This window comes from Pan paniscus, chromosome 19, assembly GCF_029289425.2.
Source record: "Pan paniscus chromosome 19, NHGRI_mPanPan1-v2.0_pri, whole genome shotgun sequence".
NCBI lineage: Eukaryota > Metazoa > Chordata > Mammalia > Primates > Hominidae > Pan > Pan paniscus.
In genome coordinates, this window is record NC_073268.2 from 89,043,720 (window position 1) to 89,060,931 (window position 17,212).

At 46.0% G+C, this 17,212-nt stretch overlaps 1 protein-coding gene across 11 annotated transcripts in view; it reads right to left on the bottom strand.

Moving 5' to 3' along the window:
• The window catches only part of SLC39A11 (solute carrier family 39 member 11), a 465,897-nt gene that overhangs the window by 400,384 nt on the left and 48,301 nt on the right, over positions 1–17,212 (bottom strand). For all 11 annotated transcript variants that reach the window (XM_034942802.3, XM_003810519.5, XM_034942799.3 and 8 more), the window contains one exon: positions 2,961–3,119. In XM_034942802.3, the coding sequence (XP_034798693.1) occupies positions 2,961–3,119 (159 nt within the window). The remainder of the gene's footprint in view (positions 1–2,960; positions 3,120–17,212) is intronic.

A 17,212-nucleotide genomic window follows, 5' to 3' on the forward strand; every position in this document is an offset into this window, starting at 1 on the left:
CAAGTAGTGAGGTTCTGGGCATTTGTGGTGATGATGTCTGTTTCTGAGCTGCTGCAACCCCTCCCCAGACATTCACCAGCTGCTCCCAAACCATTACTGATTCTATCCAGGGCTTCCCTCTGGGATCTCCTCCATATTCAAAGCATATATTAGAACAAATATGAACCAAAAGGTTTTAAAAAAAAATACTGCTGCAGCCGGGCACGGTGGCTCACGCCTGTAATCCCAGCACTTTGGGAGGCTAAGGTGGGAGGATCACTTGACGTCAGGAGTTCAAGACCAGCCTGGCCAACATGGTGAAACCCCATCTCAACTAAAAATACAAAAATTAGCTAGGCATGGCAGCAGGCGCCTGTAATCCCAGCTACTCGGGAGGCTGAGGCAGGAGAATCACTTGAACCCAGGAGGTGGAGGTTGCGGTGAGCCAAGATCACGCCATTGCACTCCAGCCTGGGTGACGGAGTGAGACTCCTTCACAAAAAAAAAAAAAAAAAAAAAAAAAAAATTACTGCTGCACTGCTGCATAGTGCAAATTAGCCAATGACTGTTTACACTGCCCAGAGAAAATCCCTACATTCAGACAGCTGACCAAATACATCTGATACCACCCCACCACCCCTACTTCCCAGTAACATAGTAAGACCCACAAGGATTGCAGAGTCCTTTCCAAGAGACTATCTTGGAAGCCCAGTTGGGTGCAGGAGAGGACAGCAGAATGGGATCCAGCAGGGGCCGTGCAGAGCCACTGAGCCAGATCTCTGCCTGCTGCTCAGGGATTAAAGCCACTGGTCACCTGTCAGGGCAAGCAGAATACACTCCAACAACAAGTTCACACAAAACCAGGGTGGCCTTGAGATCAGAATATGGCAGCCTGCATTGAGGGCCACTGGACGCCACTACCACACATAGTCGGCAGCAAGGAAGCCACATGTCCAGGGGACGGAGACAGACACGGCCACTCAATCTTTTTTTTTTTTTTTGAGACAGGGTCTTGCTCTGTTACCCAGGCAGGAGTGCAGTGGCACCATCTCGGCTCACTGCAACCTCCACCTCCCAGGTTCAAGCGATTCTCATGCCTCAGCCTCCTGAGTAGCTGGGATTACAGGTGCGCACCACCATACCCAGCTAATTTTTGTATTTTTAGTAGAGATGGGGTTTCTCCATGTTACCCAGGCTGGTCTCTAACTCCTGGCCTCAAGTGATCTGCCCGCCTCAGACTCCCAAAGTGTTGGAATTACAGGCATGAACCACTGTGCCCAGCCACGTCACTCAATCTTTTAACAACAAAAAATGACACATGGTCTTTAAGAGAGTGGTCCCCAACCTTTTTGGCACCAAGGACTGGTTTTGTGGAAGACAGTTTTTCCATGGACAGGGGCCGGGGTAGGGGGTTTGGGATGAAACTGTTCCACCTCAGATCATCAGGCATTAGTTAGATTCTCTTAAGGAGCACACAGCCTGGATCCCTCACATGCGCAGCTCGCAGCAGGGTTTGTGCTCCATTGAGAATCTAATGCCACGGCTGATCTGACAGGAGGCGGAGCTCAGAAGATAAAGCTCACTTGGCAGCTGGCTGCTCACCTCCTGCTATGTGGCCCAGCTCCTAACAAGCCATTGACCAGTAGCGGTCCTTGGTCTGGGGGGTTGGGGACCTCTGCTTTAAGACCGTATCACAGCCGTCCAACATCACATTCAGCTGTCTGATCCAAAGCACAGTTCTTCTGTAACACAAGGAATCCGTTTTACATTAGCCCAGGACCCAGAGGCATAGTTCCTGGGAATCGTTATAGTTACAGAATCACCCATCGTTCCTTCTCTTTCTCCACTTGGGAAGTTAAGGAAAAAAGAAAGCAGGAAGGCAGGGAAGAGAACTTCAACCTACCTACCTCCCGGGGTACAGGACCACTGACTCCAGTGAGTCTGACTTAATCCTGTCTCACCGTGATCCAGCAGGAGAAATGGACTTTGACCCATTTCTCTCCAGAGAGTTCTCCCTGCACCACTTCCCTTTCTAGGGGAGCAGGGAACTCTGGCACCAGTTCAGGGGTGCTTCTGCCATCTCTAGAACTTGTCGGGCCCAGTGTCTGGTAAGGCTGTCTCATGCTGTCATGATCTTGGACCCCTTTCCTCTACTGACAGTGGTGCATGCAGATGACAGGGCTTTAGCCAATGGCTTGCGGTTCCCATCGCATGACCTGGCCCCAGCTCTCTTGGCTCGGTGATCACAGCCACATGCCAGGCTGCGGTTTGCACGGTGCTTCTCTGTAAGCACATACATGCTCATTCCCAAATCCAGCTCTCCTGCCCTATGTCAGTAAAAAAGCCTGAAATCTCTGGCTTATCCCCAATTCCAGTGCATTTTTACATTTTTAAAATTTTACTGTACAGTCCTTCGGGGGAGTTATCCTCAAATTAAAGGATGGAAAACTAGAACTCAGGGATATACAATCAGTAAACGGCAGGTGTGAGCTCCAGCCCAGACCCCTGCTGCACAGAGCCCTGCCTCACCCTCCTGTCAGCCCTCATAATGTGATCCATGGTTGAAGGCCTAATGCTACAGGTTGGGGGGGTGGGGCGGGGGTATCATCTCCCTGATGATGTCATACTCTCAATAAAACCCAGCACCATAGTGATGGTTCTAGGTCCTACCCAGCACCCGGTTCTAGGTCCTCTCATATATATACAGTGCCACCCAGCACATCAGCTGTACTCTATATTTTTAATGAAATGTGACATTCAAAATCCGAACTTACTAAAATGTAAATAAGGGGGTAATTACCAAGACATTACTTTAAGAAAGAAATCACCGATCAGTTCCTCTAATGCCTTGTTCTCTGTTTAAATACCACTGGCTACTTAACAGAGACATTAACAGGTATGTCAGGTTTGATCAGAAATAAATTCATTGCACAGAGCTGGTTGTATCCCGATACGACAGCTAAAAGTAGAGTGGTACTCACCAAGTGAGGCATCAGGAGGTCAGCCAAGTAGACAAAAGCCGCTCCAAGGGTGAAGCCAACAGCCACAGGGAAGAAGGCAAAGGCACCGAAGCCCCCAGAGGACGTGGCCATCTCAACTGCTGGGGCCAGAAGAGACCAATAGGAAGCTGCCAACATGACCTACAAAAACCACAACGAGAGATAAACGTTAAAGCAACTGCAGAAGGCTTTCCAGGCAGGAGCTCAGTTGCTCTCTGTGGCCCAGATTGACCCCTACAATTTCACATGAGTTCAGTCTTTCGTCCCAGGTTGGGAGGTACTATCAGAAACCAAAAAGCCATCCCCAGAATTCCCAGAGCTTACTATTGCAAGAACTCAATTTTGGGTAGGATAGAGTTGACCTTGGGAGGATGCAGTCCAGTTCGCCATCATCTAGCCTATAATTCAGTGGTTCTCAACCAGCAATGGTTTTGCCCTCCACAGGACATTTGGCAATGACTAGAGACATTTTTAGCTGTCACACTGGGAGGAGGGTAGGGGGAGGTTGCTACTGGCATCTAATGAGTGAGGCCAAGCATGCTGGTAAACATCCTACAATGCACAGCACACCCCTGACAACAAAGAATTATCTGGCCCCAAATGTCAATGAGAATGCTGTTGCGAATTCCTATTCTTTTTTTTTTTTTTTTTTTCTGAGATTGTGCAGTGGCACAATCTTGGCTCACTGCAACCTCCGCCTCCCGGGTTCAAGTGATTTTCCTGCCACAGCCTCCTGAGTAGCTGGGATTACAGGTGTGTGCCACCACGGCCAGCTAATTTTTCTGTATTTTTTAGAGGTGGGGTTTTGCCATATTGGCCAGCCTGGTCTCGAACTCTTGATCTCAGGTGACCCACCCACCTCGGCCTCCCAAAGTGCTGGGATTAAAGGTGGGAGCCACCATGCCCAGCCCAAAAAATCCTATTTTAATTAAATTCTTCCAAGACAAATTGCTCACTACTTCACGAGTTGCACTGTATTGTAACACAGGTCTGATTATTACAAAGTTCTTTCTTATGTTGAGCTGAAATCTGTCTCCTTTCCACTTTTACCTTTTAGCTGTGGTTTTGCTCCCTAGAACACCAAAAACTGTGTCCCTCCTGTGTGATATGTGACAGCCTCTGAAATATCTGAAGATAACCAGCAAGTCAACGTCATATTGGTCTCATCAATTATCTCTAAAAAGGACGAAGGGAACTAATATTTATTGATCACTTGGTATTTCCAAGGGCCAAGATTTATATTTGATATCTTATCTTTTCATCACAACCACCCCAGAGGCAGATGATGTTTTCTATTGCGGTTTGTAGATAAAGAAATTGGATCTTGAAATAATAAGGTAATTTGCTCACGGTCCTACAGGCCAGAGGTCCCCAATCCTTTGGGCACCAGGGGCCAGTTTCATGGAAGACCATTTTTCCACGGACCAGGCAGTGGTTTTGGGATGAAACTGTTCCACCTCAGATCATCGGGCATTAGAGTCTCATAAGGAGCTCGCAACCTAGATCCGTGGCATGTACAGTTCACAATAGGGTTCACGTTCCTATGAGAATCTAACGTCGCCACTGGTCTGACAGGAGGCGGAGCTCCCGCGGTAATCCTCACTCACTTGTCCGCTGCTCACCTGCTGTGCGGCCTGGTTCCTAACAGGCCATGGATCAGCACTGGTCCATGGCCCGGGGATTGGGGACCCCTGCCATAGGCAGTAAGTAGCAGATCCAGGGAAATGACCAAGCAGGACCATAACCAACTCAATGACGGTAGAAACATGAAGGAGAAGAAAAAAAATTAGGCTAGTCTCAAATCTCAGCAAAGCCAATTCAATAAAAGGTTCTCCAGCAGATGAGCTGGCACAGTGGTGCATGACTATAGTCGCTGGAGATGAGCTGGCGCAGTGGTGCATGACTGTAGTCCTAGCTACTGGGGAGCCTTGAGCCCAGGAGTTCAAAGCCAGCCTGGGCAACATAGCGAGACTCTGCCTCTTAAAAATAAGAAGCTCTCCAGCACTGACCAAACTAAACACTCATCCATGGCTGTTTACTCTTACAGATGCTATGACATCTTTTGGCTAGAGTACACCCACCACCCATCGTAACTATACGGCAGTCATCGCCGACACAGAAAATGTTGAATGGGTTTCTAAAAATTACTTAATTATGCCTTGCCTTAAAAAATCATCTCCATCACCCATCTTCAAAATAACACTCAGAGTGACAGAAGCAGGTATTACAACAGCAACAATAAAGAACAAATCCAAGCATAAATCCATAAATTCCCTTCTTCCAGCTGTCAATCATGCACAGTCACTTGCTCTGGGCCAAATTCTCCCAGCAAAAGTCTTAGTGCCACCCATGGAAACCTGCAAAAGCCTCCAAAACTCTAAGAATGAAAATGCCTCTGCTAAACAGGATGGGAGCTGAGGCTGATCAGTTCAACTCCATGAGCTGGGCTGTCAATAAAGACCATCAAAGGAAATGTGAGGGCTCCCCCTCCCTGCTACAGCCTAATCCACCCCTTTTCCAGACTTTGTCTTACTAGCTTTAGAATTCAACAGCCCTCAGTAGCTGCCCTGCATGGTAAACTCCCCATCGAAGAGGACCTGCAACGAGACACAGAGATGGAAAGGTGCCCGTTCTTCTTTGCATTTTTTGAAACAGAGTCTCTGTCACCCAGGCTGGAGTGCAGTGGTGCAATCTCGGTTCACTGCAACCTCTGCCTCCCAGGTTCAAGCAATTCTCCTGCCTTAGCCTCCCAAGTAGCTGGGATTGCAGGTATTTGCCACCACACCTAATTTTGTATTTTTAGTAGAGACAGGGTTTTGCCGTGTTGGCCAGGCTGGTCTCGAACTTCTGACCTCAAGTGATCTGCCTACCTTGGCCTCCCAAAGTGCTGGGATTAAAGGCGTGAGCCACTGCTACCAGCCCAATTCTTCTTTTTAAACCTGACCTGTGCAGCAGCTTCTCTGGTTCTCCCATACGGTCCCACCTTCAACAACTCTAAAACCACATGGCCCAGGTAAGCCCACTCATCTCACCCTCTAAATCCTCCCCACCCTGCACTCTGATGAAAAAACATAACATCGCTGTCAGCATCACTTAAGAGACGTCCCCAACCTCTGCTCTCATCTCCTTTTCAACCCCAGGTCCAAACTCTTCTGTCCACATTTCCTTCCATCCCTCTGCATCACTGAGTACCAACCTTTTTTCTGCCCTTACACATGAGAAGCACACAATCCACAAGCTATTCAAGGAGCAGGAGCAGAAAAGAAGTGTCTCTCAAGGGAGGGTGTGTTGGAATTTGGGATGCTTGCAATGCAAACGCATCCCAGCTGATTCAGGTAAGCCCCCTTCTTGAGAATCACTGCCCTTTATCTTTCCAGTCAAATTTAGGATCCAGCTGGATTTCCTTCATTTCTTTTCCTTGTGAGCCTCCCTGCCTCACACACAAACTGGAAAACCACCAAAGAACAATCGGGAAATTGAATAGGGTTGCCTGTCTAAAATGAAAAAAGCACCCAAAGCAAAATTCTTTTTGTTTTTTGTTTTTGTTTTTGTTTCGAGACAGAGTCTCGTTCTGTCACCCAGGCTGGAGTACAGTGGCGTGACCTGCAACCTCCATCTCCACCTCCCAGGTGCAAGAGATTCTTGTGCCTCAGCTTCCCAAGGAGCTGGGATTACAGGCATGAGCTACCACGCCCAGCTAATTTTTGTATTTTTAGTACAGACAGGGTTTCACCATGTTGGCTAGGCTGGCCTCGAACTCCTGGCCTCAAGTGATCGCCCACCTCAGCCTCCCAAAGTGCTGGGATTACAGGTGTGAGCCACCGCACCCGGCCAAAAAGTTATTTAAAGGGCGAGTGGGGTAGAAAAGACGACTGTATCCTAATGCCTGTGAATATTTCACCTTACAAGTAAAAAGGACTCTGCACGTGGGATTAAATTAAGGACCTGGAGATGGGGAGATGATCCTGGCTTATTTGAGTGGGACCAATGTAACCACAGGGTCCTTACGAAGGAGTGAGAAGGGTCAGAGTCATGAGATCAGGAGTTTGAGACCAGCCTGACCAACATGGTGAAATCCTGTCTCTACTAAAAATACAAAAATTAGCCGGGCATCGTGGCAGGCACCTGTAATCCCAGCTACTCAGGAGGCTGAGACCAGAGAATCACTTGAACCCAGGAGGCGGAGGTTGCAGCGAGCCAAGATCGCACCACTGCACTCCAGCCTGGGTGACAGAGCAACACTCCATCTCAAAAAAAAAAAAAAAAAAAAAAGAAGAAGGGTCAGAATCAGAAAGAAAATATGATAACAAAAGCAGAGGCTATAGTCAGAAAGAGATTGAAAGATGCCATGCTGCTGGCTTGAGGATGAAGAAAAGGCCATCTGCTAGGGAAGGGAGCTGGCCCCAAGATGCTGAGAAGGCAGGGAAGCAGCTTCTCCTCCAAATCCTCCAAGAGGAACCCAGCCCTGCTGCCACCTTGACTTTGTCCCAGTTAAAATCACTGTGGACTTCAGACCTCTAGTACTGTAAGATAATAAATTTGCACTGTTTTAAGCCACTACATTCATGGTAGTTTGTTACAACAGCAACAGAAAATTAATACAGGCATGTGTTACTTTTCTTAAACTTTATTTTTTAGAGCACTTTTAGATTGATAGCAAAATTGAGTGGAAAGTACCAAGAATTCTGACATAGGCCTACCTGTCCCCACATACCCAAAACTTTCCCCACTATCAACATCACACCACAGTGGTACAGTTGATACAACTGATGAACCCGCACTGATATGGCATTAACACCGAAGGGCCATCGTTTTTTTTTGTTTTGTTTTTTGTTTCTTTTCTTTGCTTGTTTTGAGACAGGGTCTCACTCTGTCACCCAGGCTGGAGTGCAGTTGCGTAATCTCAGCTCACTGCAACCGCTGCCTCCCGTGTTCAAGTAATTCTCTTGCCTCAGCCTCCTGAGCAGCTGGGATTACAGGTGCCCGCCATGCCACCCAGCTCATTTTTGTACTTTTAGTAGAGATGGGTTTTCACCGTATTGGTCAGGCTGGTCTCGAACTCCCAACCTTAGGTGACCCACCTGCCTCGGCCTCCCAAAGTGCTAGGATTACAGGCATGAGCCACCACGACCAGCTGGTCCATAGTTTCCATTAGGGTCCACTCTTGGTGCTATACATTCCATGGATTTTGACACATATATAATATCATGTATCCATCATTACTGTATCATATACTTTCACTGCCCTAAAAAGTCCCTGTGCTCCACCTATTTATTCATCCCTCCTTCCCCACTAATCCCTGGAAATCCCTTTTCACTGTCTCTATAGTTGTGCCTTTTCCAGAATGTCCTATAGTTGAAATCACACAGCATAGAACCTTTTCAGATTGGCTTCTTTCACTTGGTAACATGCATTTAAGATTCCTCCATGTCTTCTCATGACTTGATAAAGCATTTCCTTTTAGCACTGGATAATATTCTATTGTCTGGATGTACCACAGTTTATCTGTTCACCTATTGAAGGACTTTTTGGTTGCTTCTGAGTTTTGTCAATTATGAATAAAGTGGCTATAAACACCCGTGTGCAGGTATTGGTGTGGACCGGAAGTTTTCCATTCATTTCGGTAAATAAGTGCCAAGGAGTGGAATTGTTGGATCCTATCATAAGCATCACTTTTTAAATAATCCCCCAGCACAGGTGGGGAGGTGAAACTCTCAACATCAGCAATGCTCCTTTATATGTTAGGCATTTTTAAATCTGGGTGTAGTGACATATGAAGTAGCTGGGGCAGGAATAGAAAGCAGGGTATCTGATTACCTCTCAATTATCCCTAAGAAGCAGGGCCTGGAACGGGCAGGCCACAGAGGAGAAGGTGCTGAGCACCAGGCCCAAGACTTCAGGGAATACTCTTGCCAGCCAGTCCCTTCCTAGCCCCGGATGGTAGAGAGCAAAATTCCTCCTGCAGCTGTGACCCCGCCTGTAAAGACAAACAAGTGGGCCAACAGGGCCATCCCTGAAGACACCAGGTATAACTATAAGAAGCTGATGGTTGGCACCTTCCTTTTCCTCACCTTTGTCTATAAAAGGAATCCATAATGAGCTTCAACACACATGGCAGGGGCCTCGCTGTACCCCCAAAGTCTTTCTTGCCTCTTTATTCCTGAAATGAAGATGAAAAGCCCACCCAATCGAATGAAGCCAGGGGGAAGGTTTGGGTGGGGCCCATCCTCCAAGTTAAATGTTGCTAAGACCAAAGCAGCCCAATTTCTTCTGCTAAATAATGAAAGAAGCTCAAGGATGAGTATTTCAATAGCAAAAGAAAACTCGTGGCAGGGCGCAGTGGCTTACGCCCATAATCCAAGCACTTTGGGAGGCTGAGGCAGGCGGATCACCTGACGTTAGGAGTTCATGACCAGCCTGGCCAACATGGCGAAACCCGGTCTCTACTAAAAAACACAAAAATTAGCCAGACATGGTGGCACACGCCTGTAATCCCAGCTACTCGGGAGGCTGAGACATGAGAATCACTTCAACCCGGGAGGCGGAGGTGGCAGTGAGCTGAGATCACACCATGGTACTCCAGCCTGGGTGACAGAACAAGAAACTGTCTCAAAAACAAACAAACAAACAAACAAACAAACAAAAACAACCCTTGCAAAAGGGCTAAGGAGGAAATAAAAAAACAAAAGAGAATGGATTGAAAGTCTAACTTCAGTCTTTGGCTGGTTTGGTAGGTCTACCACAGGGCTCAGAAGTCTCAGTGCTGAACAAAGTGATTCCCAGGCAAGGTGATATTTAAGAAGCTGAGTATAGGCTGGGCACAGTGGCTCACGCCTGTAATCCTAGCACTTTGGGAAGCCTAGGCGGGCAGATCACCTGAGGTTAGGAGTTCAAAACCAGCCTGGCCAGTATGACGAAACCCCGTCTTTAGTAAAAAACACAAAAATTAGCCAGGCATGGTGGCACACGCCTGTAATCCCAGCTACTCGGGAGGCTGAGACATGAGAATCACTTCAACCAAGGAGGCGGAGGTTGCAGTGAGCTAATATCACACCATGGCACTCCAGCCTGGGTGACAGAACGAGAGACTGTCTCAAAAACAAACAAACAAAACAAAACAAAACAAAAACTCCTGCAAAAGGGCTACGGAGGAAATAGAAAAACAAAAGAGAATGGATTGAAAGTCTAACTTCAGTCTTTGACTGGTTTGGTAGGTCTACCACAGGGCTCAGAAGTCTCAATGCTGAACAAAGTGATTCCCAGGCAAGGTGATATTTAAGAAGCTGAGTATAGGCTGGGCACAGTGGTTCACGCCTGTAATCCTAGCACTTTGAGAAGCCTAGGCGGGCATATCACCTGAGGTCAGGAGTTCAAGACCAGCCTGACCAACATGGTGAAACCCTTTCTCTACTAAAAATACAAAAACAAAAAAAAAATAGCCAGACATGGTGATGGGTGCCTATAATCCCAGCTATTTGGGAGGCTGAGGCAGGAGAATCACTTGAACCCAGGAGGCAGAGATTGCAGTGAGCTGGGATCAAGCCACTGCACTCTAGCCTGGGCGACAGAGCAAGACTCTGTTGAAAAAGAAAAAGAGAGAGAGAGAGAGAAAGAAAGGAGGGAGGAGGGAGGGAGGAGGGAGGGAGGAGGGAGGGAGGAGGGAGGGAGGAGGGAGGGAGGGGAGGGGATGAGTTGAGGTTGAGACTGGCCTACCCAACCATTAGGGACCCCATTTGTACTACTGCCCCTGGTTGTTGCTGAACTCTTCTGCTCCCTCACCTTGGCCTAAGCAGCTCCATCTGTGACAACACCAAAATGCCAAGACCCATCTCCCATGCCCCTTCTTCCGAACACCCTCAACTCTTTGCCCAAGTCCATATTTATCATGGGAAAATGCAGGACTTAGAATCAAGTCCGAGGTTGAATCTTGGCTCAGCTACTTACTGGTTAGGTAGCCCCAGTCAAATAACCTAAGCTCTCTTCTGCAGCTCAGTTTTGTCACCTGAAAATGGTACATTTCACAGGATTGTCCTAAGAATCCTGAGAGTCAATGCAAATACCACCCCAACCCGGTTCCCAGCAGGAAATATGCAACGGGTCAGTGCTGTTTTGGGTTCATCCCTCTCCCCGTATGCCTTCTGCAGACATCCTCTCTTCCTCCTTCCATCTTGCGCTATACCCCACTTCTAAGGTGGCTCTTTTCCATAACACTAGATTCATCACTCGTGTCCATGTCCCCCAGAACGTCGCACATGCCCAGGAGAGTGCTGTGCCTTAAGCATCTCTGTACCTGGCACCCCCATCAGAGTAGTCCTGGACAGGGCGGCTATTCAACATTTGTTGCCTAAATGCATTCTCCGTCATCCTTGCTAATGAAGGGGAGGAACGAGGGTGGAGAAATGAGAACGCATGATCAGGAAGTGATTCAACACCCATTTTTTGGTCTAATGCCTAATTTTTACAGTAATTTTTAGCTTCCAAAGTAAGTATTATACAGACTCATACTCAAATGCCTTCTGTCCTTTCACAAACATGGGGTGAGTAATTGTTTAAAATAATTGAGATTTTCATGGGTGTGGAAAAGTGCCAACGCAGAATTTTCGAAGCTTCACAGATAATCTACTGAAGTCTACTGATAGAATCACAGACTCACTTAGAGTCAAAGGGGACTTTAGGAGACCATTTAATCTGAAAACCTCACTTAACAGAAGAAAAAGCTGACACCAAAGAGATTCAGTGGCTTTCCCAAAGCCCCAGAGCAATCTGGTCTGTCCCAAGTTGACTGTGCCACCCTCTACCCCTACTTGACAACTCAGATTCTTGTAAGAAATTCTGCGAGCTACAGAGTAAAGACCAGGTATAAGTTACCGCCTCCCCCATTATCAGGGAAGGAATCCCAAAGCTGAAGTCCAAGATGAATCAGTGTCAGCAATAACTGAATGCAATCGATCCCATAGCATTCCCCGATATTGTGATAGAAACTACTCCAAGAAAACCCAGCACTAGAAAATTTGTGGCCACTAATGAACAGGGCTAATAATCCTGTTAAATACTTGCTTCACAAAGATAAATCAAACCTCACAAACTTAAACCCATTAACATCCCATGACTTCCTTAGAACTAGGTAGAGAAACAAGCAATTTTGTAAGTCACACTATAATCCCCACCCAGGAGCACAGCTAAAGTTGGGGATTTCAAAACAAAACATACAGATGTTCTACTTTTGGTCTAAGTCTCTGAATAAAAGGTATGCCTTCCTCTACTGTAAATTACACTTTAAAATAGGAACAGTGTAAAAGCAGTTTGTATCCTGATTGGTATCTGAGAACAGAAGAAGGACATTGGTGGGGAAACTGGTGACATCCAAATAAAGTCTGGAGTTTAGGGAATAGTAACAAACAAATGTTAATTCTTAGCTTTGACAAATGTGTCATGATTATTTATGTAAGATGTTCACATTGGGGGAAACTGGATGAAGGGCACTATTCAGAAATTCCCTGTATTATTTTTGCAACATTTCTTAAAATCTAAAATACTTCCAAATAAAGAGCTTATTAAAAGTTAATGATTATAACATGCCCAGGCACGGTGGCTCATGCCTGAAATCCCAGCACTTTGGGAGGCTGAGGTGGGCAGATCACTTGAGGTCAAGAGTTTGAGACCAGCCTGGTCAATATGGTGAAACCCTGTTTCTACTAAAAATACAAAAATTAGCCAGGCGTGGTGATGCACTCCTGTAGTCCCAGCTGCTCGGAAGGCTGAGGTGGAGGAATCAGTCAAACCCAGGAGGCAGAGGTTGCAGTGAGACAAAATCACACCACTGTACTCCAGCCTGGGCAACAGAGTCAGACTCCATCTCAAAAAAAAACAAAAAACAAAAAACAAAACAGTATTAACAACATCACTTACTCAGTATATCCAGTCAGAGAATAATTCCCCTCTAAATCTAATTTTCAAAGGTTTACTACACTAATGTGAAATTCCTAGTCCACTTTGGAATATCACAAAATGTACATTGTAGGGCTTCTAATTAAACATGGCCAATGGAACACAAGCTCCCAAATTCTCACTGGAGTAAAGGTACAGGGATATGAAGGATCCAAAGGCCAAAGTCAGAAGGAAAGGAAGAGGACATGGCAGTCACATTTTGGAAGCTTGAAGACAGGAGCAGGTAATCGCTGATGGATGCTCAAGAAGGCTGCCACCTGGGGCTGAAGGAAGAGACTAGAAGGAAGGTGCTTCATCCCACAAAGCCCCAGAATAGCCAGGGAGCCTTTGACAATGAGTGTGCAGATGGGCCTAAAAGAGACCTGATGGAAGCCTGGGTAAGAAGCAAGTAAACTCCAGATTCCTCCTGTACCCCAGGCAGCCAGGCAACTGTCCCACCAGACATTGCAGGACCCCCAGCCCAGCTAAGGGTGAGGATACCAGGCTGAAAACAGGAGAAAAAGTGATAGTTTATGTGCTGGAATGGGGGCACCCAGCATCTTCCCACATCTTCACCCTGATTTCACAATGAAAATCCAATGCGAGTAAAGAATCCTACGTACAAAAACTCAATTTTCAGAAATGTTTCTGCATGATAACCTTAACACCCACCTGGACTGTGCATTTGTGGAAGGCTTGTAAATCACAGCCTTAACAGCAGAAGGCTGAAAGGGACTGGAGAAAACATTTAAAATCACCAGATATTTACAAGCTCTTCTTCATAGTCCCTGAGAACAAAATCCCTATTTCCCTCCTGTAGTTCTCAAAACCTAGAAAGGCTCATAATCCGATCTCTTTTCTCAAAATAACATGCAGAATGCCCCAGGGATCTGTACTTTATAATGCTATTAATTTCCCTCTGGTGTCAGAGGTACCAGCATAGAATAATTAAAAAAAAAAATCAGCTTAACACCTACCCCACATTAGGCAAACCTTTCCATTTCTGTGTAAGTGTTCATTTTGAAGGAATTTCAGCTCTGGCAATAGAAATGAATTTGTGAAGAGTTAAGGGATACATCAGAATATTCTGGCACGATGGGTACAGTTGAGCATTTCCTTTATTATAGTAGTGACAGTTTAAATACCAAAACAAAATCCAAGCCACAAAACAAAATTTTTCTCGTAACAAATAGGGGAAAGAAAATTATTGCACATAGCTCACTTACAATGCACTGAATGTGTCAACTCTTCACACCTCTAAAAAGGTACACAGAGGTAGGACAGGCTAGACACAGTTCAAAAGAACAGCACCCAACTCAGTGCCTACTATGGAGCAGATCCTCCCTCATGTTTATTGAACCAAAGGAACATAGACTCTAACCTCAAGGAGGTTACTGTGTACTTAAGGAGGACACACAAACTTGCAATCCATGTAGGTCAAAGCAATAATCAGAAAGAGGCTGGGCATGGTAGCTCACGCCTGTAATCCCAGTACTTTGGGAAGCCAAGGCAGGCAGATCGCCTGACGTCAGGAGTTCGAGACCAGCATGGCCAACGTGGTGAAACCCCATCTCTACTAAAAATACAAAAATCAGCTGAGCATGTTGGCGGGCACCTGTAATCCCAGCTACTTGGGAGGCTGAGGCAGTAAGAATTGCTTGAACCTGGGAGGCGGAGGTTGCAGTGAGCCGAGAACACGCCATTGCACTGCAGCCTGGGCAACAAGAGTGAAACTCTGTCTCAAAATGAATAATAATAATAAGAATAATAATTACCCAGAAAGTACAGAAGCCAAGAGTTGTCTCCAAGTTCTTCTCCAAATCATACACAAAATTAACAGTTAAAAGTCAATCAGCAATCCCTAAGCAGAGACTGTTACACGGCCAACACCCTGCCAGACCCCAGGGGGTTGCAAGAGAGGAAGAAAGAGCTAGTGTGGATCTGGGCCCTGCCTCCAGGAGCTGGCTCTGGACTATAATAAGAGAGGCTACAGAAGACATATGATAGGATAAATTAAGAAAGTCTGCAGTCATGCCAAGAAAGGGGATACCAATATTGTTTCAAAATTTAAAAAGCAGAACATCAAAGAACAGGGAGGGGCTCTGGAAGGCTGGACACAATTTGGAAAGGAAATGAGGTTAGGAACTTTCTAGCTGGGAAGCGCAGAGTGGGCAGAGTCTGGAGGCAAGTACACAGAGGCTTATGTTGTGGAGTCCACAAGGCGAAAGAAGGCAGGGAGGAGTTTACAACCAGACATTTGGGTATAATGATGAAACCAGGCAGAATGGTTTGGACTTCACACAATGGGTGGCTTGTTTCCAACTCTGGTTGTACTATAAAATCAACCTGGAGTTTTCAAGCTACAGATGCCAGCTCCCCTCCACAACCTACAGAAACAGATTTGCCAGGGCAGGGGTATGGACACTGTGTTTTAAAGCCTCACACGTGATGCTGCAGCAGCTTAGCCAGCATGGAGCAGGTCAGCATTAAGTACCCACTGTCTTCGGCAGGGTAACGGAGGCATTTTGGAAGGGTAACTTGGCATCAGCAAGCAGAATTGATTTAAGTGGGGAGATGGAACACCAACATCCAGCTGTTGGGCTCTGGACATAATCCAGATGTGACACAGGGCAGGAGACCAGAGAGCAGACAGAGAAACTTGGAAGAAGGAAGGAATCTGCAGGTAACCCTCCAGAATGAGGCTGCCCATGTCTGTTCAATATCAAGTCAGTCAATCAGAAACCCATGATGAGCAGCCACATGAATTTTGCATTGAGTCAGCCTTAAATTTGGCATGTCAGTTATTAATCATGACTCAGCATGAATCAAATCCATATGGGAGCTATATCTGTACCTAATTTGCTTTTATCAAGAAGCCTTCATAATATACCAGCTTTACATAATTTTACAGAATTAAACCCAACGGCTCAAAATTATAATCAATTACATTCAGCTTCAATTACAGTTATTAATTAACGTAGATGGGCTTGAATGACCTGACTCTTCTTAGCTATGCCTACCCAGTGATAATGATGGGCAGGAGCTTGGCTCACAATCTCCAAACTAGGAAAAAGTACTTTTGCTTAAATAAGAAAAAAAAAACTACCATATGACCCAGTCATTCCTCTCCTTGTTCCCCAAGAGAAATGAAAACATACGTCCACACAAAGACTTACACAAGAATGTTCACAGCAGCTTTATTCACAGTAGCCCCAAATTGGAAATAACCCAAATGTCCATCAACAGGAGAATGAATAAACACATTGTAGTATATTTATGAAATGAAATGCTCCTTAGCAATAAAAGGGAACAAACTACTATCATGCCGACATTGGATGAATCTCAAAATCATTACACGGAGTGAAAGAAGACAAACAACAAAAAATATATAGATACTATACGATTCCTTTCAAGCACAAGGGTATGCAAAACTACTCTGTGGTTAGAAGTCATTAGTTGGTGGCTGGGAGGGAGCCTGACTTAGGGACTAGGAGCTCTTTCAGGGATGTTAGAAATGTTCTCTATCTCAGCTGGACATGGTGGCTCATGCCTGTAATTCCAGCAATGTGGGAGGCCGAGGCAGGTGGATCACTTGAGGCCAGGAGTTCAAGACCAGCCTGGCCAATGTGGTAAAACCTCACCTCTACAAAAAATACAAAAATTAGCTGGGGATGGTGGTGGGTACCTGTAATCCCAGCTACTCAGGAGGAGGCTGAGGCAGGAGAATCACTTGAACCCGGGAGGTGGAGGTTGCAGTGAGCCAAAATCACGCCACTGCACTCCAGCCTGGGTGATAGAGCAAGACTCTGTCTCAGAAAAAAAAAAAAAAAGAAAAGAAATGTTCTCTCATTTTGGGTGGTGGTTATACAGATACACACCATTGACCAAACTCACTGGGCTGACACTTTAAGATCTGGGCATATTGTATATATATTAGATCTGGTTTTTAAGTCTCAAAAAGGCTACCTGCTCCCCAGATTCTGATGAGCCACATTTGCTACACAGACAGCATGTTGGGTATCCAGGTTCTGGGGTCTACCCTAAAATGGTCTCTCTGGGGTAGCCTTGGGTACAGTCACTAAGTACCTGACAAGGCCCAGGCCCATCCTCAAACTCTAAGTACCAGCAGTGTTAAACCAGCATGGAAGTCATACCCAAAGGGACCTCCCAGCATCCATTCTCAGTGACTGTAGGTCCCCCAGGTGAAGTCCTAGACAGTAATAAGTTCCATAAAGCAAGGACAACCATCCAAGACATACCTGGGTTTCAAATTTATTGACCAGTCACCTAATTCTACCTCCAGTGCC